This window comes from Chiloscyllium punctatum, chromosome 24, assembly GCF_047496795.1.
Source record: "Chiloscyllium punctatum isolate Juve2018m chromosome 24, sChiPun1.3, whole genome shotgun sequence".
Classification (NCBI taxonomy): Eukaryota; Metazoa; Chordata; class Chondrichthyes; order Orectolobiformes; family Hemiscylliidae; genus Chiloscyllium; species Chiloscyllium punctatum.
This window is the reverse complement of record NC_092762.1, coordinates 58,815,839-58,841,606: the sequence shown is the minus strand read 5'-3', so window position 1 is coordinate 58,841,606 and position 25,768 is coordinate 58,815,839. Positions and strand designations below refer to the sequence as shown.

Genomic DNA, 25,768 nt, shown 5'->3' with positions numbered 1-25,768 from the left:
GGGAGGAAACACCGGAGCACCCGGAGAAAACCCACACAGACACGGGGAGAACGTGCAAACTCCACACAGTCAGTCGCCTGAGGCGGGAATTGAACCCGAGTCTCCGGCGCTGTGAGGCAGCAGTGCTAACCACTGTGCCACCGTTCCGCCCATAGCACAACCACAGCACAACCATTAAATGAGTTGGGATAACTATTTCTGGTTTTAGTCTAATATGAATGCAAGGGACAGATTTAAACCCCCAAAATGAAATAATTCTGTTTTATTTGTCGACAGGATGTGGGTGTCATTGGCCACAATTTATTGCCTACAGGGCAAAAGAAAGTCAACTACGTTTGCTGTGGTTCTGGAGTCATATGAAAGCTACCCAAGGTAAGGATAGCAGGTTTCCCTCCCCAAAGAGGATGAGGGAATTAGACGGGATTTTGTAATACAGTTGAAGATGCTTACATGAAGGGTGGCATGGTGGTTCAGTGGTTAGCACTGCTACTTCACGGCACCAAGGTCCCTGGTTTGATTCCTGCCTCGGGCGACTGTCTGTGTGGAGTTTACACATTCTCAATGTGTTTGTGTGGGTTTCCTCCCACAATCCAAAGATGTGTAGGTTAGGTGAATTGGCCATGCTAAATTGTCCATAGTGTTAGGTGCATTTGTAGGGGGAATGGGTCTGGGTGGGTTACTCTTCAGAGGGTCAGTGTGGACTTGTTGGGCCAAAGGGCTTGTTTCCAGACTGTAGGGAATCTAATCTAAAAATACAATTAGGCTATTGTTTGTTCTATTTTGGATTTTTATTGAATTAAAATTTTACCATTAGCAATGATGGGATTTGAATCCATGTGTCCAAAACACTATCTTGGAATTATGACTCACTCATCCAGTGACGTGAATCCAGTTAACAAAATATATTTACATAAAACACAGAAGAAAATAATCTTTGTTCAAGATCTTTGTATAAGTACAAGCACAGAAACAACTGAAGAAATCGAGTAGTTTGTTATAATTTGACTTTAAGGAAACCTTTCTTTCTTTTTATAAGGATTTGAGCAGCGTCAGATTGGATTTGAGGAGAGCGCAATTCTGATGCTCGGCTATGATTTCAAAGACACATTATCGATCACGTCAACGTCTACAATAAAAAAAACCCGTTTGCACTCGCCTGGCATCAAGCCCGCCTTCTTTTGCTCCGTCTCTGATTCGTGCCCGTGAATTCGGAGTGAGATCGCGGATGATGCAGAGAACTATTGGGCTCAATCGATAAATGGCTAAACATTTCATTAACCAAGTGTTAAAGTCAGAATAGCATCTGGACAGGTACCATGACCTACTGGACAGGAAAACCTGGCTGAATCTCTCGGGGAATTTCAGATTACTGATTGTTATTTTTTTTTCCTCTGTGTAAAGTGGTTTTAACTGCACTGGTTTTGATTCCTTAGGAAGATGCTAGGAGCTTCTGTGGACTCCTCCACCAATGAGTCTTTCGAGTATCTGAACATTTCATGTTTGGGGAACGTCTGTAGTAACACGACAGTCGCTCCGAGCCCCCCGGTGTTGATGGACGCCTGGCTGGTGCCTCTCTTCTTCGGGATTCTCATGGTGGTGGGTCTGGCTGGAAACTCGCTAGTGATTTATGTGGTAACGAAGCACAAGCAGATGCGCACAGTTACCAACTTTTACATAGGTAACAGCATCGATAACTAAATCCATCGAGTGTTCTAGTAGTATCTCATCTCCCTTTTTGGACTTTTTCAGTGATGCCAGGATACTAATTAATCGCCCTTTACATAAGCTTTTTTTTGTATTTAATTAATGTTGTTCTTGCAACCAGATAACTACCCCATCAATCCAGGCTGGGGACCGGTTCTGATATATGCTGCTAAAAACAATGACTGCAGATGCTGGAAACCAGATTCTGGATTAGTGGTGCTGGAAAAGCTCAGCAGTTCAGGCAGCATCCAAGGAGCTTCAAAATCGACGGGGCAAAAGCCCTTCATCAGGAATAAAGGCAGTGGAGAGATAAACGAGGGGGGTGGGGGTGGGGAGAAAGTAGCATAGAGTACAATGGGTGAGTGGGGGAGGGGATGAAGGTGATAGGTCAGGGAGGAGAGGGTGGAGTGGATAGGTGGAAAAGGAGATAGGCAGGTAGGACAAGTCTGCACAAGTCACGGGGACAGTTACTGAGCTGGAAGTTTGGAACTAAGGTGAGGTGGGGGAAGGGGAAATGAGGAAGCTGTTGAAGTCCACATTGATGCCTTGGGGTTGAAGTGTTCCGAGGCGGAAGATGAGGCGTTCTTCCTCCAGGCGTCTGTGGTGAGGGAGCGGCGGTGAAGGAGGGCCAGGACCTCCATGTCCTCGGCAGAGTGGGAGGGGGAGTTGAAATGTTGGGCCACGGGGCGGTTTGGTTGATTGGTGCAGGTGTCCCAGAGATGTTCCCTAAAGCGCTCTGCTAGAAGGCACCCAGTCTCCCCAGTGTAGAGGAGACCGCATCAGGAGCAACGGATACAATAAATGATATTAGTGGATGTGCAAATAAAACTTTGATGGATGTGGAAGGCTCCTTTAGGGCCTTGGATAGAGGTGAGGGAGGAGGTGTGGGTGCAGGTTTTACAGTTCCTGCGGTGGCAGGGGAAAGTGCAGGATGGGAGGGTGGGTTGTAGGGGGGGGCGTGGACCTGACCAGGTAGTCACGGAGGGAACGGTCTTTGCGGAAGGCGGAAAGGGGTGGGGAGGGAAATATATTCCTGGTGGTGGGGTCTGTTTGGAGGTGGCGGAAATGTCGGCGGATGATTTGGATTATGCGAAGGTTGGTAGGGTGGAAGGTGAGCACCAGGGGCGTTCTGTCCTTGTTACGGTTGGAGGGGTGGGGTCTGAGGGCGAAGGTGCAGGATGTGGACGAGATGCATTGGAGGGCATTTTTAACCATGTGGGAAGGGAAATTGTGGTCTCTAAAGAAGGAGGCCACTGGTGTGTTCTGTGGTGGAACTGGTCCTCCTGGGAGCAGATACGGTGGAGGCGGAGGAATTGGGAATATGGGATGGCATTTTTGCAAGAGGTAGGGTGGGAAGAGGTGTAATCCAGGTAGCTGTGGGAGTTAGTGGGTTTGTAAAAAATGTCAGTGTCAAGTCGGTCATCATTAATGGAGATGGAGAGGTCCAGGAAGGGGAGGGAGGTGTCAGAGAATGTCCAGGTAAATTTAAAGTCAGGGTGGAATGTGTTGGTGAAGTTGATGAATTGCTCAACCACCTTGCGGGAGCACGAGGTGGCGCCAATACAGTCATCTAGTGGAGGAAGAGGTGGGGAGTGGTGCCGGTGTAATTACGGAAGATCAACTGCTCTACGTAGCCAACAAAGAGACAGGCATAGCTGGGGCCCATACATGTGCCCATGGCTACCCCTTTGGTCTGGAGGAAGTGGGAGGATTCAAAGGAGAAATTGTTAAGAGAAATTGTTAATATATTCTGGCTAGCCTGCATCACTGCCTGGGTTGTTTCAAAAGAATAAACAGTGATTGATTTATAACGGCAATCAGGATCTGTAAATTACGTGCAGATTTATGCATGAATAATTTTAAAACTATCAAACTATGATTTTTACAATCAGAGGTAGTCTGAAATTAATGAAAATCTGATGTGAGAGGAATGGTACATTTTGTTTCAACATGTATTAGATAATGATTAAGTGTAAGCTTTTTAAAATTTTTAACAAAAGACAGATTTAAATTTGTAACTGCAAATTTTCTGAGTTAATGTTTTGTTTTGTTTTAAATTAAACCAGTAGCAGTAAAAATTCAGAAAAAGTATTCATTTTATGTTTGCAAATCTAAAAAAAACTTTGTATAAATATCACTTTTGATACACAATCCTTCAGTTCTTGATTAAAAGGTTATATTAACCCAGCACACAGTGCTGTGTGAAAACATTCTAATCTATTTATCTAAGTATGGTAATAGCACTGTAGTATTTGAGTTTTCTAAATTATAATAATAATTATCAGAACAATGGTGGGTAATTGCTTCGACTGTAACTTGGTTGATTTCCCAATTCTCTTTTAGACTGAAATTATTCTAAGCTTTTCTTTCTTTTTCTAGCAAACCTGGCTACAACTGACATTATTTTTTTGATATGCTGTGTCCCATTCACTGCAGTCCTATACCCACTCCCAAGCTGGATTTTCGGGGAATTCATGTGCAAATTTGTCAATTACATACAACAGGTGAGTTTCCAAGTTTCCTTGATGAATGCCTGTTACTGTGAACTGACCGAATATAGATACATTCTCTGAGCCAAAAATTACATGGGCCACAGTTCAGACATTTATTTATTTAGTGTTTGCAAATACCCCTACAGTCTTTTAAGGAAGGAATTCTGCCATCCTTACTTGATCTAACAACAATGTAACTCCAGGAGGATTATTGCTTGTTGATGATTTAATAGGGACAAATCTTGCCAAATTAATATGCAGCATTCTATCTTACCATATACTGCAAGCAACACTGAACCGAGAATTCTTGACATGGAAGTTGAAGGCATCTGTGGTGATTTAGCTCACCACGAGCTTCATCACTAACTTATCCACAGATATTGGCAGCCGATAATTGCCAACTGTTCAGGATCTTCATGACATCTCTCCAATACATTTTCATGATGCCAAGGAAGTTGAGACTTGTACTTCAGGGTGAACTAATAATTAGCATTGAAAGACTGCAACAGTGATGCTTCTTACTCCTTGGAAGACACCCAGCTGATGGACTGGGCCTGGCTGTGTCTCAGGGATATTTGCTTTCTGTTAGTGCCTTTCTTAGTCAGTGACCACCTGCAAGTTCAGAGAATCCCTGCATTGCCTTGCATTGTCGATTAGCAGTGTTACACAACCAGGCAGGATGCCTTGCTAATGGCAGTCCTCATTCAAGAGGGCAGAGATCTTGCTGCACAGCACATTGCTATGTCAATCTGTCAACAGCTTATGTGGCAAACACTTGCAACAAACAGCCATGTCTTGAAACCTTAGGGGAGTAGTCCTCACCAACTACTATAGACGCATTCATCAGTCGGGGGTCCCAACAAAGGAAGTCAAGGTAGCTGCTAATCCAGGGATTGACCATGATCAGTCATCTGGGTGGGGTGCTCTTGGTTTAGCAATCCATTCTTCTACAGTTTGGGGAGTGAGTCCCAGTGTGTATTGTTCCTCCATATTGGCAAGAAGACTTTATTGATACAAGACAGCTACATCTCACACAACAGCAAATACCTGTATCACTCCCAACACTCTTGAAACAATACATAACTACCTGGCCTCTGTCTGTGATCTACATTATCACAATTACCTGTAATCAGCTAATTGTTATTCTGTCAAACTCTTCTTCATCAACTGAAAGGTGATTGAAGGAGTAATAAATCAGGCTGTAAAGAAATCCTTACTGCTAATCTATATTTCACTGCCATATTCATTTAGCTCCAGAACAATTTTAATCCTCGCATGGGTGTAACTATTAAAACACAAGTAGTGGCATTCAATATCAAGACAGTATCTGATTGAATATAGTATCATTCAATGGGTTTTTTTAAGAACAAAAAAAATTCTAGTAAACAGAAATCAAACTTAAAATGAATAAAGATGAATTCAGAAGGAAACTGGTGAAGTCTACATTGATCCCCTGTGGTTGGACATGGGATCAATGAGGATTTCACCAGTTTCCTCATTTCCCTTCCCCTCACCTTGTCCCAGATCCAACCTTCCAACTCGACACTGCCCTCTTGACCTGTCCTACCTGTCCATCTTCCTTCCCACCTATCCGATCCACCCTCCTCTCCAACCTATCACAATCACCCCCACCTTCATCTACCTATCACACTCTCAGCTACCCTCCCCACAACCTCACCCTCTCCCATTTATCACTCAGCCCCCTTCACCCACGGGCCTCATTTCTAATGAAGAGCTTATGCTCGAAACCTCAATTCTCCTGCTCCTCGGCTGCTGCCTGACAGGCTGTGCTTTTCCAGCACCACACTCTCGGTCTGTGCACAACACCTATTACAATTTTAGATATTTTACTGCTCCTCAGTTCCAACTACATGGTCTCCGTTGAATGCTTTCCAATCATTATATTCTCCCTCATCCTTGAATAAATTTTATTTCCGCTGCCACTTTCCCAGTTTGTCCTGTAAACCTCATAACATGATATAGCTAATGCCCAATGCTGACCATCCTGCAGCCATGTCTCAGTAATGGCTACTATGTCATTATCTCCAATTTGAATTTGTGCCTACAATTCACTTAATTTATTCCTTGCAGTCCATGCATTTGTATATAGGACTTTTATTTGGGTCATATACTGTGACCTTTCTCTCAGCACTGATGCTTTATTCATCTGTTTGTTTTTTTCTCTCTCCTGGTTTAATCAATGCACTTCTTACAGCTTTGCCATTACCTGCCATATCTGAAGGAGGATTCCTTACTGGTTCTTTACTCTCTATCACGTTACTTGATTTTGAAACTGTATTGACTTCCCCCAAGACCTCCCCCAGCCATTTACTAAAGTCCGTGTGACCATGCTATTTTGATTATCTTTTCTATATGTTCATGACATTATAATGATCTACGTATTTGCACCACCACATCTTTTGAACTTCCACTGTTTCTAATTTTACACCATTTAGAAAATTCCCTCAGCCATCCTTTTTTATTCTGTAGTGGATGATCTCATATTTGCCTGTATTGAATTCTATTGCCTTGTTTTTGCTGAATCACTTAATCTTTAGCATCTACTTGCCATTTAATCATCAACACTACTTAACTTTGTATCACTGAAGCTGTGGCTCTCTATCTCAATATCTAATCACTAAATACAGTAAATATTTGAGTTCCGAACGCAGATTCCTGTGAGTTGCTGCTTATTATGCTCTGCTGTATAGAATATCTGACTATTATTCCTACTCACTATCTCCTACCACTCAGACAAATTCCTAACCAGGTCAATAATGTGCTTTTAGTTTCATGGGCTTCAACTTTAGTTATCTCTAATGAGGGATTTATCAAATGTCTTCTGGCAGTTCACATAATAAACATTCACACACATTTAATACCTTGGATTTTCCTTACAAATATTCAGTCAGATTTATCATGCAAGATCTACACTTTTACAAATTAATGTTGACTCTTTCCAGTCAACTAATACTTTTCAAGATGTTCAATCATTCCATGCTTAACTATGGATTCAAGTAATTTCTCTGCAAGAGCTGTTGGATTAACTTGTCTCTAACTTTGGTTTTCTCATCCATTTTCTTACGTAACAGAGTGGCATGTTTTCCAATTGAAAATAAAATGCCTAAATTGAGTCAACTTTGGAAGATTATGCATAGGGCATCTGCCATTTTCTCAACTACTTCTTTTAAAATCTTGCATTGGAAGCCATTTGAACCAAGAGATTGGTCACTCTAGTTTTTTAAAAAATAGTACTTTTGTCATAATAATGTTGGTGACTTCATGTCTTTTATTCAACATTAGTTTCCTTGTGGTGTACAGCATGATATCCTAATCTCAACTGTAATTACTGATAATTACAAAGTAATTATTAAATAGGAGGATTCCGGGTAATCCATGATGGAGGACAAGAAAACATTGAGGCTGTGAGAGCTGCTCCTTTCCTGAGGTATCTTAGGCATTGGAAGTAATTTCCTCAAATTCCAGGAACAATAATTGCTATTTCATAAGATGTTGCATTGTTTTGGAACTTCAGGGAAAAGATAGATCAAAACAATGGCACTTTAAAAAGGGGGAAGAGAACAAAAGCAGCAACCACATGATCATTGAGAGAAAGAGAAAGAAACCTACACTGCTGTCCAACTAACCAGTGATTCTGCACAGTTACTGCTTTTGCAGTTTGAGTTCAAGTATTTCTGAACATCAGAGTGCATCTAAGAAAAATGAACAAACAGCAAAATTTACAGCTAGAGGAATAGGTGTGGGAGAGCTCACAGCACAGGAGCAGATAAGTGCATGGTTTTTAGGTGTAACCTTGCTGCCTTTTTTTAACAATGAGTAGAACAAATTCTTTTTGGTTATATGTTTTATGGACATCTGTCTTGATTAAAATTTAAAAATATAAAACATAAGTACTAAGTTACCCTGGAACAATTTTTTTAGAGCAGGAAATCTGTGCTATTTTCTGGGTGTATAGATGTTAGGGTGCAAAGATGGCCTTTAGTAGAGTGATGTGCTCTTCCTGTTGGATGTGGATGATTAGGGAGAATTTCCATGTTACTGATGATTATGTCTGTAGTACGTTTGGTTGTGAATCCTATCAGATCACATGGAGCGGTTTGAGTTGCAATTAGAAGCATGAGGAATTTACAGGACAAAGGGGTGTGATGGATGGCAGTTATAGGAAGGGAGAAAAACTGAGATACAGCCAGGTAGATGGGCTACCACCACGAAAGATAGAAGAGGGAGGCAGGAGTGCAGAAGCCTCCTGTGGCTATTCCCATCTCAAACAAATATGCTGTTTTGGAAAATGTAAGGGGTGATGGACTCTGAAGAGAATGTCGCATAAACAGCCAAGTTTTTGGTACCGAGACAGGCTATAACGTAATGAGGGGTACATCAGGTTCCAAGCGATTGCTTGTAATAGGGGACTCTCTAGTCAGAGGCACAGATAGACGTTTCTGCTGCTGGCAGTGAGAAATCAGAATGGTGTGTTGCCTCCCTGGTGCCAGGACCAAGGATATCTCAAAGAGAGTGCAGAATATTCTCAAAAAGGGGAGAGGGACTAGCAAGAGGTCATTATACACATTGGAACTAATGACATAGGAAGGAAAAAGGATGAGATTCTGAAGGGGAAACATAGGAATTTAGACAGGAATTTAAAAAAGGAGGTCCTCAAGGGTAGTAATATAGGGATTACTCTGGTGCTTTGAGCTAGTGAAGGTAGGAATAGGACGATAGAGCAGATGAATGTGTGGCTGAGGTACTGGTGCAGGGGCGAAGGGTTCACGTTTTTGGATTAGAATCTCTTCTGGGGTAAAAGTGACCTGTATAGGACGGATGGATTGCACCTGAATTCGAAGGGGACTAATATACTGGCAGGGAGGTTTGCTAGAGCTGCTTAGGACGATTTAAAGTAGTGCTTGGGGGGGGGGGAGTCAGGGAGATAATGAAGAAAGAGATCAGTTTGAGACTGGTACAGTTGGGAAAGGGAACAAGTCAAACAGTCAGGGCAGGCAGGACCAAATCAGAGAACGAGGTAAATTAAACTGCATTTATTTCAATGCAAGAGGTTGAAGAGGGAAGGCAGATGAACTAGAGACATGGTTAGGAATATGGGACTGGGATATCATAGTAATTACAGAGACGTGGCTCAGGGATGGACAGGATTGGCAGCTTCATGTTCCAGGATATAAATGCTATAGGAAGATAGAAAGTGGGGGGGGGCAAGAGAGGGTGGGAAATGGTGTTTTTGATTAGGGATAACATTCCACCTGTTCTTAGGGAGGATATTTCTGAGAATATGTCCAGGGAAGTTATTTGGGTGGAACTGAGAATTAAGAAAGGGATAATCATCTTATTGGGATTGTACTATAGACCCCCCAATAGTCGGTGGAAAGAAAAATAGGGTGGTAATGGTAGGGGATTTTAACTTTCCAAACACAGACTGGGAGTGCCACAGTGTTAAGGGTTTAGGTGGAGATGAATTTGTTAAATATGCACAAGAAAATTTTCTGATTCAGTATGTGGATGCACCTATGAGGGAAGGTGCAAAACTTGCCTACTCTTGGGGAATAAAGCAGAGCAGGTGACTGAGGTGTCAGTGGGGAAGCACTTTGGGGCCAGCAACCATAATTCTATTAGTTTTAAAATAGTGATGGAAAAGGATAGACCAGGTCTGAAAGTTAAAGTTCTAATTTGGAGGAAGGCCAATTTTGACAGTTTTAGGCAGGAACTTTCAAAAGTTGATTAGGTCAGATGTTCGCAGGTAAAGGGACATCTGGAAAATGGGACACCTTCAAAAATGAGATAATGAGAATCCAGAGACAGTATGTTCCTGATCGGGTGAAAGGCAAGGCTGATAGATGTAGGGAATGCTGGATGACTAGAGAAATTGAGGGTTTGGTTAAGAAATAGAAGGAAGCATATGTCAGGTATATAGCAGCAGAGATTGAGTGAATCCTTAGAAGAGCATAAAGGCAGTAGGAGTATACTCAAGAGGGAAATCAGGAGGGCAAAAAGGGGACATGAGATAGCTTTGGCAAATAGGCTTAGGTAGAATTCAAAAGCATTTTATAAATATATTAAGGACAGAAGAGTAACTCGGGACAGAATAGGACCCCTCAAAGAACAGCAAGGCAGCCTTTGTGTGGAGCGACTGGAAATGGGGGAGATACTAAATGAGTATTTTGCATCAGTGTTTACTGTGGAGAAGGACATGGAAGACACAGAATGTGGGGAAGAAGATGGTGACATCTTGGAAATGGAGGAGGAGGTGCTGGGTATCTTGAAATGCATAAAGGTGGATAAATCTCCAGGACCTGATCAAGTGTGCTCTAGAACTCTGTGGGAAGCTAGGGAAGTGATTGCTGTTCCCCTTGCTGAGATATTTGTATCATTGATAGTCACAGGTGAGGTGCCGGAAGACCGGAAGTTAGCTAACATGGTGCCACTATTTAAGAAAGGGGGTAAGGAAAAGCCATGGAACTGTAGACCGGTAAGCCTGACATTGATGGTAGGCAAGTTGTTGGAGGGAATCCTGAGGGACAAGACTTACTGTATTTGGATAGGCAAGGACTGATTAGGGATAATTAACAGGGCTTTGTGTAGGAAATCATGTTTCACTAATTTCATTAATGTTTTTGAAGAACGAATGAAGAGGATTGATGAGGGCAGATGTGATCTATATGGGCTCCAGTAAGATGCTCGACAAGGTTCCTCATGGTAGACTGGTTAGCAATATTAGATCATGGAAAAGAGGGAGAACTAGCTATTTGGATACCGAACTGGCTCAAAGGTAGAAGACAGAGGGTGGTGGTGGAGGGTTGCTTTTCAGATTGGAGACCTGTGGCCAGTGGTGTGCCACAAGGATCAGTGCTAGGTCCACTGCTACTCATCATTTATATAAATGATTTGAATATGAACATAGGAATGAACATAGTTATTAAGGTTGCAGATGACACCAAAATTGAAGGTGTAATGGACAGCGAAGAAAGTTACCTCAGAGTATAACGGGATCTTAATCAGATGGGTCAATGGGCCGAGGAATGGCAGGTGGAGTTTAATTTAGATAAATGTGAGGTGCTGCATTTTGGAAAGGCAAATCAGGGCAGGAATTATGGTAAGGTCCTGGGGAATGTTGATGAACAAAGAGATTTTGGAGTGCAGGTTCATAGTTCCTTGAAAGTGAAGTCTAAGTAAATAGGATAATGAAGAAGGCGTTTAGTATGTTTTCCTTTATTGGTCAAAGCATTAAGTATTGGAGTTGGGAGGTCATGTTGCAGCTGTACAGGACAATGGTTAGGCCACTTTTGGAATATTGTGTGCAGTTCTGGTGTCCCTCCTGTAGGCAGGATATTGTGAAACTTGAAAGGAGTTTTGAAAGGTTTTACAAGGACTTTGCCAAAGTTGGAGGGTTTGAGCCATGGGGGGAGGCTGAATAGGCTGGGGGCTGTTTTCCCTGGAGTGTCAGAAGCTGAAGGGTGACCTTATAGATGTTTATAAAATCATGAGGGGCATGGATAGGATAAATGGACATGGTCTTTTCCTGGGGTTGGGGGAGTCCAGAACTAGAGGCCATAGGTTTAGGATGAGAAGGGAAAGATTTAAAAGAGATCTCAGGGGCAACATTTTTATGCAAAGGGTGGTGTATGTATGAATGAGCTGCCAGAGGAAGTGGTGGAGGCTGGTACAATTACAGCATTTAAAAGGCATCTAGATGGGTACCTGAAGAGGAAGTGTTATCTGGTTGGCATGGACGAGTTGGACTGAAGGGTCTGTTTCTGTGCTGTACATCTCTATAACTCTTTTACTCTAAAGGTAAAGCAAAGAATTGCGGATGATGGAGATCTGAAATACACAAAAACAGAAATTGCTGGAGAAACTCTGGCAGCATCTGTGGAGAGAAAACAGAGTTAATATTTCAAGTATGGTGATCTTTTTTCAGAACAGGGTCACGTGGCTTGAAACCTTTAGTCTGTTTAATCTCCACAGATGTTGCCAGATCTGCTGAATCTTTCCAGCAATTTCTGTAATTATTAGAGGTAATTGTCTTTTCCTTATTGCTATTTACAGTTATCTGTTTTAGAGGAGCACAAATTATCTTGATTACCTTTTTCTCCAAACATAATTGTAAAGTTCTTTGTATTGATTGAGATGTATTTTGCAAATATTATTCATATTCCCTTCCATTGCCTGTATTGCCTATTTTGTTGCTGTTTGTATCTCCTCCAGTCACCATGATCCATACATTTTATTTTCTCATTTTCTTGTATGATTGTCCCTGAACTCTTTTACCATTTTTTTGTTAGTTTATCAGGCAAATAAAGCTCTTATCCCTTGGGAGAATGGACTGGTTCTGAATGATAATACAACACTTTTGAGCACCTTTCACAGTTCTTGGGCTAAAGCAATTAAAGGGATATGGGGCAAGTGCTGGAAAGTGGAATTTGTGTAGATAGGTCAGTGCAGATCTGATGGACTGAAGGGCCTCTTCTACTCTGTGTGACTCTATTCACTCTTATTCATACTGGAACATTTTAAAATATCCTAAAAACACTGAAGAAGTTTGCTACCTTTCTGCTTATTCCAATCTCTATACAAGTTAAAATCTTCAACTCAAACCATGCTGCCTCTGCTACATGCTGAGGGGTTATACACCTTAACAACATATATTTTATTTAATTACTGTATATTTGTTGTCTGTGAAGGTCAAATATGAGAACTAACTTATAAGCAATTATTCTTCACTTTCGAAAAAAACTTGACAAAAGTGAAACAATAACTCTTAAAAATACCTTTTAGGTGTTTAAGCTCAATACAGTAGGAGTCACAGATAATGCTTCTTTATACAGAAAGTGATCAAACAGGTTCTGCCATGAAATTGGATTAATCTATTTAAATCATGTTCTGTTCTTACCAGGACCTCACCCTTTCCCAGTTCTGCATCCTCCTCCAGCATTATAACCCTCTGACAACCCAGCAATCCTCCAATTCTTGCCTCTTGTGCATCTTTCATCTTGTAATTGATGACTCTGCCTAAGATTCAAAGTCTCCTTTCCTCTCTCATCCTTCTCTAAATATATCCTTCTACACCTCTGCTTTAGGAAGCTGCCTGAAACCTACCTCTTCAATCAAGCATTTGATCACCTGTCCTAATAATCCCTAATTTGATTGAGGGTTAAATTTTGTATAACACTCCTAGAATCCCTACAGTGTGGAAACAGGCCATTAGGCCAAACAAGTCCACACAGATCCTCTGAAGAGAAACCACCAGACCCATTCCCCTACTGTATTACTCTATATTTACCCCTGACTAATGCAGCTAACCTGCACATCCTTGAACCCTATGGGCAATTTAGCATGGCCAATTCACCTAATCTGCACATTTTTGGATTGTGGAAGGAAGCCGGAGCACCCGGAGCAAACTCACACAGACATGGGGAGAATGTGTGTACTCCACTCAGATAGTTCCCCAAGGCTGGAGTTGAAAATGGGTCCCCAGTCCCCAGCAGTGTTAACCACTGAGCCACCATGCTGCCAGTCCTGTAAAGTGTCTTGCAATGATTTACTTTTTTAAAGATGCAGTATAATTTCAAGCTGCTGTAAGAAGCAAAACAACATTGGAAATAAAACTAAATAGTGTCAGAAATAGGCAGTCTCGAAAAACAAGGGAAAAATGTGATCAAGGACCATTTATCCTTTAAAGCTATCTTGTGGTCCCTTTACAATTGGAATGTGTATGGGAGCGTGTTTGTTACAAATAGTAACATTTATCATAAAAATAATAATTAGAATAGAATAGCCTTTATTGTCACATGCACTCGAATGATTGCAGTGAAAAGATTGTAATGCTGCTGCTTTGGCACCATCTTCGGTACAGGGTACCTCAGTACAGATACTTTAAGTGTTTGCTACAGAATTGAAAGAGTAAAAAAGAAGTCTACCATAGGAATACAAAGTTTTCAAATGTACTTGAATTACACAATGTCCAGAATATGAATAAAAAATATCTTTAATAAGTACTCGAATTATAGTCCTTTTCACTGAGTCTGTGCCTGCTGGGCTTCAGAACACGAGGCCTTGCTACCTCCACATGCCAGGCTCCGGCCTGTGACTCGTCTCCTAGGCCGCCCTAGGCTTGGACTGCCTCCTCAAGCCAGGCTCCAGCCCACAGCTCTCCTCCAGGACTCATCTCCCAGGCCAGCCTGGACTCGGATTGCCTCCCACTCCAGGCTGTGGCCTGTGACTTGCCTCTGGGACTCATCTCCCACGCCATCCTAAGTTTGAACTGTCTCCTACTCCAGGCTCCTGCTCACAACTGGCCTCCAGGACTCATCTCCCAGGCCGTTTCCTTCAGAATTCCTGAATTCATTAAGTACAGAAATGTCAAAAATAAAGTATTTACTGATAGACTGTAGTTCTTATGGGTAGTTTCTGAGTGTAAAATCTTCTGGGTAAATGTTTGCAGTCATACTAGCAATCAGTCTCACAGTATCAGTCTTAGGTTTTTTCTTTGAGCTGTAGTGATCTGCTTGATGTGCTGATGGTATTTTCTTTTGTCTGTTTGTGCAACTTTTGCTAGTGAGTGGAGGTGCACAAAAGGATAGATGCATAATAACAGATAATTACACATACATTTTAAACATCATGCTTAACCACACTAATTAAAAATATAGGTTAAAGTCAATGAATTGAATGTGAACATTCGAATTATTCTTATATCTGTGTGCATGTATACTTTTGTGTTGCAGGAACAATGAATTATCCACCATTGCTAGACCCTTTTTTTAACCTTCAGCCCCTTTCTGTTTTGTGGTAGATTTCACAGTTTGCCCTGTACAAAATCTAAACACTAAATTATGACAGTATAATTGGCTAAATTTCCATTTGTATCTGTTGTAACTCAAGTACTTACTGAACAGCTAATTTGTTTACTATGATTCAGATAGAAATGGGATAATTAACTGATATCCTGCCATATGGATGGTTAAACAGCCTAACAGAAGAAAAGAGGATTTATGGGTAAATGATTATAGCATATGATTTTACCTCTCAATTTTACACATTTTGTTTTCTTATTTCTCTCACTATTTATAAGAAAACCATACAAAAATATATTTTAGTTTGTACAATCTTTAATTTTGTCTTCCAGCATTATGACTGTTATGTTTCACATGCCATCTTAATGCTATAGATGAAAGATTTATATGTTATTGTAATAGCAGAAACTGAAATACACTGTTGAGACAATGTCTATTCCTGAATGATTCTGCTGCAACCTTAAAGATTTAGATGGAGCATTATTCTAAAAAAAACTATTATTTTCTCATCAAGGACGTCTGACTCATTACTTTGTGAAAAGATAATTTGATCTCTTAAATGCTCATATTCTCATTCAGAGGAATCCCATTGAAAGTGAACAAATATAAGCATAGAAATTTTGCAAACTGAGATCACAGGGCAATTTTCTGTTTAACTATTTGACAATAGAATTTAAAAAATGTTTGGAACTCCTAAAATTTCAACCGTTAAGAAATGAATCTAATTTAATTAAATTCCTTTACCTGTATACATATTTAGAGTTCTTGAGCAAATTTAGTGCCTGTCCTGTGAGCTAACAACAATGGTGTCTATTTATCATATTTTATTTATGAAATAAAATGCCTTTAACCACAATTGAAATTTCCAGTTGTTCTCATGTGATTACTGGCAAATGTACTGAACAACATTGCACTATATATGCTAAGGTAAATGGTAACTATATAGGAAACCTATTTTAGGTTTTTACAACTATGCTGTAATTTTTGATGGCTGTGTGTGCTGTGAACGTAAACCCTAAAATTATGTCAATGTGACTCTAGTAGGGTCAACCTTGATGCTTTTTTATGAAATGAATAACTTTCACTGAAAATATTTTTATCAGAGCTGCAGTTCTGTTAAACTTCATCCTTCAGAATATTGGCCTATCCTTGAAAATGGGCTTGGGTATTAGGTTAAGTAATTATCCTGTGCTTGTTCATTGTGTAGAACAGTACATTTGTGCTGTTTGTTGGATAACATTGGTACTGTGTGCAGCCTCATGGTTCATTGACTGCATATATCAGCAGGTGACCTAATATCATGCATGGTTCATGTTTCTGAATCTGTGCTGTGATACTTTGAGGAATGGTTAAGTATATGAGACAGCAAACATCAAGGTTTTCAAACACTGCAATGGAGCTTTTGATGGAAAGGGAGAAAAGTATTTTGTATCCATACGGAGCAGGAGGGCCTTCAGACAGATACTCAAAGGGATGAAACTGGACAGACCACCCAACATCAACCAAGATACTAAAACTAACAAATGGCAAACTTAGTCTTGTCAACCCTCCAAAGTGTTCCCTATCAAAATCTGAAGGCTAGTGCCAAACTAGGAAAGCTGTTTCCTTGACTAATCAAGCCACACCCTGATTCCCTGCAGCAAGAAGATTCCCTCGGCCTTGCAATAAGAAACCCTCTGAAAAGCTTAACACAACTTGGACTTCGCTTAAAAAAAACAAAAGATTCAGCCCAAAAGCAACTCAAACCAGGTTTCGTCACTAATAGAAAAATAACTCTATTGTAACACTCTGCTCACGTTAAAGATAAGTGAAAAGCAAAGATTTCTAATCTACTAGCATTTAATTTAAATTATAGTCGTTCAAAACCCACAAACACACAAATGCTCATTCAAAATTAAGATAGACAATGGCCAGTAGGTTGCCTTACACAGTCTTTTGTGATTTTTTTTTCACACTGATGACATGTCTAGGGTAATGGTCGTTCTTTCAATCAGTAGTTTCCAATGTTTCCAGTATCAAGGCACATTTCAATGAGACAAACAATTCCATAGATCACCCACTTTTTTCAGCTGAATTGGTCGCTCATAACCAATTTAAGAGGCATTTGGACAGACACATGACCGGACTGGGAATAGAGGGATAGCGACTATGTGCAGGTGGATGGAATTAATTTAGAATGCCATCATGGTCAAACCAGACATGACGGGCCAAAGGGCCTGTTAATATTACTAGCATTTATTGTGGTTCTGGCCTTATAGAGAGATTTGCAACATTGTGCATCAAACAAGCTAAAGAAAGACCAAAAGTATTAATGTTTCAAATGTTTTAACTGTGAGCACAGACACATTTTCAAAATCTGTTCAGTTCAACTTCAATCACAGCTATGATTTGTTTATATGCAGGCACAATTAAGGTTTCAGCAATGGTACGGTGTTTATTTGATTTTGTTACAAGTTCATCCACCCGCTAACTAGCCTCTTGAGTTTTAACCAGTACCTGCACACACACTCCATTGACATTGGGTCTGCTTGATGTTTTGTTCTCTCAATCTCTTAAAAGTACTGAATGTATTTGTTCACAACAGATGGATGTTTCATCTGTAAATGACATCTTAATTTACTTGGTATCATCACAGTGTTTGTCAACTTTTCTCTGCAGATGAGACATTCAGGTAAGGCACGTGACATTTCCTTGCTATGAAAATTCACAGGCTGGATCTCATTACATAGTCTCTGAACAGTTCTTGCTTTTTGGTTTTGGGTTCAGATGTTTAATTGATTGAGTTAGCTTAGGAATCGACTCTTTTCACAAGAAGTTTATTCATTTCTTCTTAGATTGTATTCTATGACTTAGAGTAGTGGCTTAAGTAAAAACATTACAATATCTTCATCTTAAAATTTGTACTGATGTGGAAACATGTCCAAGCAGGCAAGCCAGTTCAGCAGACGTTCAACAACAGCGTGCCTCTTTCCTGTTCATGCACAGTTTCTTCACATCCCAGAGACATGATCTTTGATCATTGCATATGGTCAGATTGAATGTTTGGGCACAAGCAGGCTGCATAACGAACAGATTTCCGATCTTCTGCCGCGCATGGTGTCAAGTCTTCATGCATACCATGATATCGAAAGCCTGCTCAAAACAGTGCTGCTTCCCAAGAATTTCACGGTGCACTTCTCACCTTGCTACGGCACACAAGTTGAAAACCTCTGCTTTAAATAAATGGTTGATCGGGTCTTGTTTTAGAATTGTTCTAGTTTTTTTTAAATTTTCTGCCAATGGAGGCATAAAGAGTGGGATAGACTCTTTCTGTGCACAGGAAGTGAATGTTTCTTTCACGCTGCTGCCTTGGTACTTTAGCACTGTATTTCAACCAATCAGAAGGTTATTGTCAGACAGAATTTCTTTAACATGAAAGATTCTCTTCCTCTCTCTGCTTCAAACACAACATTACATCACATAGCTCAACAATGTACAGCACTTGATTTTTTAAAGTTGCAAACCTCAGCTGGTATTTCAATTTTAAGGGTCCAATATCTATATCATTTTAATCATAAAGAAGTATATGTGGCCCCTTATAATATAGATATGAAATGCTTTGGGCTGGATTTTGCCAGCCTAATAGGAATAGATTGGGAGGGAGGAGAGCAGAAGGTGTTGGTGGCTTACCAGACTTTTGTTTTGTCATTTTTGAGCCATTTTGCCACTAGTGGGGGTAGAGAAAGATGGCCCTTCTACTAAAAGGCCAACATAGTCTCTTAAGTGGCAAGTTGAAAGCATCTTGCTGTTTCTGTTAGCATTTCATCACAGAGAGATGGCTGAGTAGTTCCTGGAGGACTTCTGGTAGCTATATGAGGTGGGGAGCCCTCCTTTTCAGGCACTCATTGGCCCATGAAGGTCCTCCCACCCCTGTGGGAAGTATAGACTCACCAACATCCAGTCTATCTCACCCAGGTCTGCCTGATTGGCCCTGATCTCAACAAACTGCACCTGACTGTGAGACACACATTCATCGCTGCACTTTCCTCCTATTGCAGTCCCAGCAGTGCCCACCATTGTGGATGGGACCTGTGAGATACCAGCACTCTGTTTGGTTAGCAGGTCATAAGCAGTTCTTAATGGGGAGTTAATTGACAATTGCTAATAGGGTGTATCCCTGGGTGCCATTAAGCAGTGAAGTGGGTAGGGGTTCACTACCACTGGCTGGCAGAACACATGCCATCAGGACTAAATTCAGCCCTTTAATTCTGCTTGAGAAATTTTCTATATAGATCATGTCTAGAATATCTTGATAAGAAATATTCTATATTGCTCATTTTTAGTTTTGACGTAATCAACTGCAAGAAGTAGGTTCAGTTAAACTATCTAAACAACACATTATTTGTACAAAGATGTCAAGGAAAGGTCAATTACCAGTCTTTCAGTAATTTTTCAGAACTAATTAGGTGTTACCTACTTGTAACATTATTAAATAAAGATATTGCTGGGAGTATCTGCTAACAATGTAATAGTATCCAAAACTGAGCCAACAGATCTAAAGTAAAAGTCAAAAATCTTCATGACTAGATTTGTTTTCAATAAATACCACGGTACATAGTGTCATCAACCAATGATGAAATATAATCATAATAAGAGAGTTAATAAAAAGGGGATATAATTTTGAGGTGAAGGACAGAAGGTTTAGAGGATACTTGAAGAATTTTTTTTCATCCAGAGGATGGTGGAAATCTGTAATGGACTGACTGGGAGGATAGTCGAGGCAGGAGACTGCACAATGAATAAAAAGTACTTTTATAACTGTCGTAACATTCAAGGCTATGGGCCAAGTGGTAGAAAATAGGACATTTTGTGAAGCCCTCTATGGCTAGATAACTTACTGCATTCACTACCATAGCATATAACTAATAAGCACATTCCTGGCAAATGGAAGAAACCCATAATTTATTGTCAGCAGAGACTTGGAACTATGAACTAAATTTGGATCAGAATTCTTCAATCCATGACAAGGGGCAAACATATTCATTGTTCATCAATATAGATTTTTTTTCTTCTTTGGAAAGTGAATGTGTGAATCCACAATTTTTGCAGAACTTTCTTTATCTGTTAACTCTTCTTTCAGTGGAGCTGTAAAGTAACCTTGAGTGGGTCATTTTACATTTTGTGTATATCTATCTGTATTCTTGAATTTGTAAGTCACCTCACATTCAGGCAGTCACAATGCCCATTCATAGTTGCTGCTACTCCTGTACTTCATAATAGCATGGCAGTTCCTATCTGCGACTTTTGATTGTGTTTGTTTCTGGAGCCAACATTTGCCATTGATAAGAAGTGATTCTAAATTTGTGGATTGTAAAATCTGATGCAGGCTTGGACAAATGATCATGTGGGTGAACCTGAAGTTTATTATGAATCATGAACTCACCACCTTTGTTCATGTAGCATTGCACATCTCGTTGATATGAAAGCTTTCTGTGTGGTCTCTTTTTCGAAAGTATACTCTGTGTTGTTGCAGGTATCAGTCCAGGCAACGTGTGTCACATTGACTGCAATGAGTGTAGACAGGTGGTATGTGACAGTATATCCACTCAGATCCCTGAGGCAGAGAACACCCCGGGTGGCAATGGCTGTCAGTCTTGGAATATGGATTGGTAAGTGAAAAGAAATCAAAGACTAAAATAGGACTATTTGTTTCGTATTTTTTAGAGGATGTTCATTCATTTTCTTTTGCCCTCAGTGACAATAATAAATTGTTAACAAATGTACTTCAGGAAAGGGTAATTGCTAGTTCATCATTTTAAATCTAGCTTAACAATTAAATATTAACTTTTTTGCAACCTTTATAAACAAACAAACCTGTACAATAAATCAAGTGGCCACTCATACCTGATATAGCTCAGTGTTAGTCTTCTGAACACAATTTAATCCAGATAAAATGTGTAAATAAATTGCAAAATAATATTATGTTTTAATTATATTAATTTGGCAGTACTGTAGGTATTTGTGCCTTCAGTTGCCTTGTCTTATGTTCTGGAATTCTGTCTCTAAATCCATACATCTCTTCATCTTACTCTTCTTAAAACATTCCATAGAGCTCACCTGCAGGAACAATTTTTTGTCAACCCTTCCTAGTCTTTCCTTCACTACTTTGGAATTTGTTTATCATTTTGCTATATGTAGCGCCTTGTATATTCTTCTCTGTTAAAGTCACTCGATAAATAAATCTTTATTCCATTGTTTTATTGACTCATATTTACATTCTATATTCTTAAAATAATTATGCTTCTTATTCTAAGATAGCAAAAAATAATAATTGGAAACTTTCTAAAATGAAATAAAAATTATACTTTTATCTGAAATAGTTGCCTCTTGTATTCTGTTGCAGGGTCTTTTATTGTGTCCATACCAGTGGCTATGTATCAGAAGATTCAAAATGGATATTGGTTTGGCCCCCAGGTGTATTGCAGTGAATCTTTCCCTTCTGCTTCCCATGAGAAGGCCTTTATCCTACATAACTTCTTAGCTGTCTATCTTCTCCCATTGGTCACGATCTGTGTGTCTTATACTGCCATGCTGCATCAGATGGGGCGACCAGCTGTGGAACCCATTGACAATAACTACCAGGTAGATTTTATTTGTGTTGTGTATTAATTAAAATAAACCCCCATGCTCTAGATAGCTTATCAATAGTGCTATAGGAAGCCTACTAGTTGAGCTCAGCTACAATTTTAGATTACGTATATACTTGCAAATACCCAAGTGATCAGGTATGCCCTGACAACATTCTGGCAATAGTACTGAAGACCTGTTTGCCAATAAGTGGCATTACAAATAAATAAAACATTGGTTTATTAATGTGATGTAATGTATGAAAGATTTTTGATTTGATTTTAACATCAAGCAGTGGCCTACAATTTTCCTGCATAGAGAAAGAGAGCAAGAATCAAAGAGGTGGAAGGTAATCAAGGAGAAAGGAGAAACTGAGGACTGCAGATGCTGGAGATCAGAGCTGAAAAATGTGTTTTTTCAGGTTCCTGAAGAAGGGCTTATGCCCAAAACGTCGATTCTGCTGCTCCTTTGATGCTGTCTGACCTGCTGCGCTTTTCCAGCAACACATTTTTTCAGTTCCAATCAAGGAGAAAGAGCAGGAATTAAAAATAATTCAACATAGTGCTGAGGTGGAGGAAAGAGACAATAATTAACAAAAGTAATTTATTTGATTCACGTAATATCAAAGAAACTATTTTCTCAAAATTCATCCTGATGAATGCTATTTTTAATTCCTTTAGCAAAATAGAAACAATGGCTTTGGTTATCAAATCACAATTATTTTAACGTTTATGATAAATAATTAAAATAAATGGTTAATACCAGAATTTAAATCAGAATGTCTAGGCTAAAGTTCCATAGATTCTAACCTGAAATAAAATCTGAAATATGAATCTCATTTTGCTGCAGATGTTGAGTTTCAACTAAGGATGAAATTAGTGCCTTAAAAATCTAGTTGATCATCAATAAAATCAAATTTTCAGTTTATTCGATGATCTGCAACAAATACGTATATCTTCTGATCCAACTTTCCTTTCTCTGCTTTGACTACCCAATACTTTTATCCTCAGTTATAGTTTGAGGTTATCACATTTCTATTGGTCCAGACCTAGCTTGCACTAACTCATCTTCCCATCTCCCTTGTGCTCACTGACTTACATTGGCTCCCAGCAATACCTCAGCTGTAAAATTCTCATCCCTGCTTTCAAATCCTCACAAGGTCTCACTGTCTCTGTAATCTTCTTCTGCTCTACACCTCTTTCAGAAATCTCTCATTCCAGTCTCTTGAACATGCAACTTTAATTGCATGAATGGCAACTATGCAGTCAACTGCTGAAACTTTAAGTTCTGGAATTCTCCTCTTAAACATATCCACATCTCTATTTCTGTTTTCATCTTTGGGACATTAAAAGCTACTTCTTTGATTTAGCTTTTGACCATCCATCCTATTATCTCCTTATCCGGCTTAGTGTCAAATTGTTTTTGATAATGGCACTTTAGGACACTTCACCACAATAATAGTTATATAAATAGACATTGTTGTTAATGTTAAACTGTGTAGTGAGTTGAAAATTCACCCAACTGGTTTCTCTGCTCTGGTGCAAAGTATGGGGAAATGTTCTCTGGCGGGCATCAAAGGGACATATAAGAATGAATGAACATCTGGAGTTTTGCTGGAGTATTTGTGGGAGATCAGAGACTAGGTATGCAGATATTATAATGGTGTATAATCAATAATAGGGTAGATTTTACAGAATCTTTGAAAGAATTTGATGGATTAATTGCCCTTCTCTCAGTCCTTGTTTTCATATGCTTTCAAGTTCTTTACACAAACTATACTTGTACTTTGCAGGTTCAACTTCTTGCTGAAAGGTCAGAGGCCATGCGCACAAAGATCTCCAGGATGTTGGCAGTTATGGTCCTTCTCTTTGCCCTTTGTTGGGGTCCCATCCAGTTGTACATCCTTTTCCAATCTTTTCTTCCAAATTTTAACAGGAATTACTATACATACAAAGTCAAGATATGGGCGCATTGCATGTCCTACACAAATTCCTCCATCAATCCCATAGTATATGCATTCATGGGAGACAACTTTAGAAAATCATTCAAAAAGGCATTCCCGTTCATCTTCAAACAGAGAGTTGGGAACACAAACAGTGGAAATGCTGCTGGCAACACGGAGATGCATTTCGTTTCATCTGGAACATAAGGGAATTTGATATTTTGGGATATATTGCTTAATTATTGAAAATATGTGAGTTAAACCAGGAAGGTCTGATAGAAGACCTTATATCAACTATTATTAGAATTTCATTCTCTTTGGCTAAGTGCCAGACACCCATTAACAGTATCATTCAAACTTTACAGTGAATTGTTGTTCCCACACAATCTGGAATGCCAGTAACATTATCCTGTTTTCACATAAAATAAATATACTTATTATTCACATCATTTATCAATTTTGAAAGATATTTTTTCTGTAGATGATCAGAATTTAAAGCCCTGATGGTGTAAGGAAGTGTCTTAAATCATGATTAACTGAGCCATAAAATCCAGAAAAGCCCTAAGATTAATCTCTAGACTTTGCTGAGGTAGATGGCATCTGTCAAGTTCCTCACTGGATGTTTCATCTGGTGTCGGAAGGAAAAAATGCAAATAAATGTGCTGTTCTTGACTATTATCCAATGATCTTTGCTGTAAATTGTGTGTGCATATGGATGTGCGTTGAGTGAAGGATTAGGTGCATGTCTGATAGCCCTTGTAATTCAACTGTTGTCACATGTTTATGTTCTTAGTGTCTCCTGGTGCTTCACTGAGTGTAATGCGATCGAGGGTCAAAAAGGGAATGTTAAAGGTATCCGTTATTTACAACAATTATGTTGCAAGTATGTAGTTGTGAATTTAAATTAAATAGGTGATCTGTTCAATATTTCATTAATTTATATTTTGATTGAAGCGGTGAAAGGATGAATTTGGAACAGTCACATTTAAAGAAAGCAAAATATAGAATATGGAAATCTTATAATTTTTTGCAACTTTGACCCTCAGGGGTTGCTTAGTTTATTTTACAGTGCAGGAAATGATTGTAATGACAAAGTGTGAAGTACAGAGGTATCCTGTACATATTTACATGATGGTGGGGTCCTCCAAATCAGTGATGTAACCATATTTACTTGACGTGTCCAAGGCAGAAACACAAACCACCGTCCCAACCTCAAGATAATTGCTGTCTAATAGACACAAAATGCTTGACACAAAGCATCAATAGAGTGTGCCTGACAGGCTCATAGTACTAATCCACACACCCAGCTCTCCTACAGACAATTTAAGAGATGTCTGCAGAGCTTGATGAGAAACAAAATTGTCATTTTTTTTCAAGTCAAGAAGAAACCATAATTCTTTTGCGACTTCAGAACATCCCAAAGCACGCCACAGCAAATCAACTTCTTATTAGGCAGAGTGAGAGTTGTATAAAAAAGATTTCCTGTCCTGATCTCTATCCATTATATGTGTCACTTATGTATAACAAAATCAGACAAATAACAATTAATAATAATCAGATCAATAATTTAGTGATGCTGATAGAGGAGAATTATTGGCCAGAACACCAGGATTCCATTCTGTCATGGGATATTTTGCAACCACATGAGAAGGCAACGGAGCCTCAGTTCAACATTGCATTCGGAAGGTGGCATTTCTGCTTCCTTGCAACTGTATTGAACTATTAGCCTGGATGATACTTTAAAAATCCTAAAGTACGATTTGAAACCGTAACCTTCTGGTCTCAGGTAAGGATGCTATCTGCCCTCTTAGCCACAGCTAATATATCGAATGTTGAATCCTTTCTTTGAAGAGCTCTGAGCTCCAATATGTTTATAAATACTGTAGAATATCACTACTTGTATTTAATCTCTGTGCATCTTGATAAATTGCTTCATGTACAAAATAAACATTCAGCATGTTTTTATGTATTGACCTTGCAAATATAACAATTGGCTGTTTTATTACGAAATATGATTTAGAGGCTGAAATGGGTTTTTAAATCTCCAGTTGCACGTTCTAGTCTATCATGAATTAACTTATCATTGAAATAGAAAATATACTGACCTATGCAGATCTGAAGGATTCAAGATTCCATTTCTGAAACTGGGTTGAATTATGTAGCCCAATTCAAACTGGCAGTAGAATTCTATAAAATGCCTATTC

At 39.5% G+C, this 25,768-nt stretch overlaps 1 protein-coding gene across 1 annotated transcript; it reads left to right on the top strand.

The window, feature by feature from the left end:
* The first annotated feature begins 321 nt into the window (after positions 1–321).
* LOC140494584 (G-protein coupled receptor 54-like) lies at positions 322–24,013 on the top strand. The gene is made up of 7 exons (XM_072593925.1): positions 322–372; positions 1,037–1,311; positions 1,434–1,678; positions 4,084–4,208; positions 20,529–20,664; positions 21,399–21,637; positions 23,415–24,013. Exons 3-7 carry the CDS (start codon positions 1,438–1,440, stop codon positions 23,769–23,771), a joined length of 1,098 nt encoding a protein of 365 aa, XP_072450026.1. The 5' UTR covers positions 322–372; positions 1,037–1,311; positions 1,434–1,437; the 3' UTR covers positions 23,772–24,013.
* Positions 24,014–25,768: the final 1,755 nt, after the last annotated feature.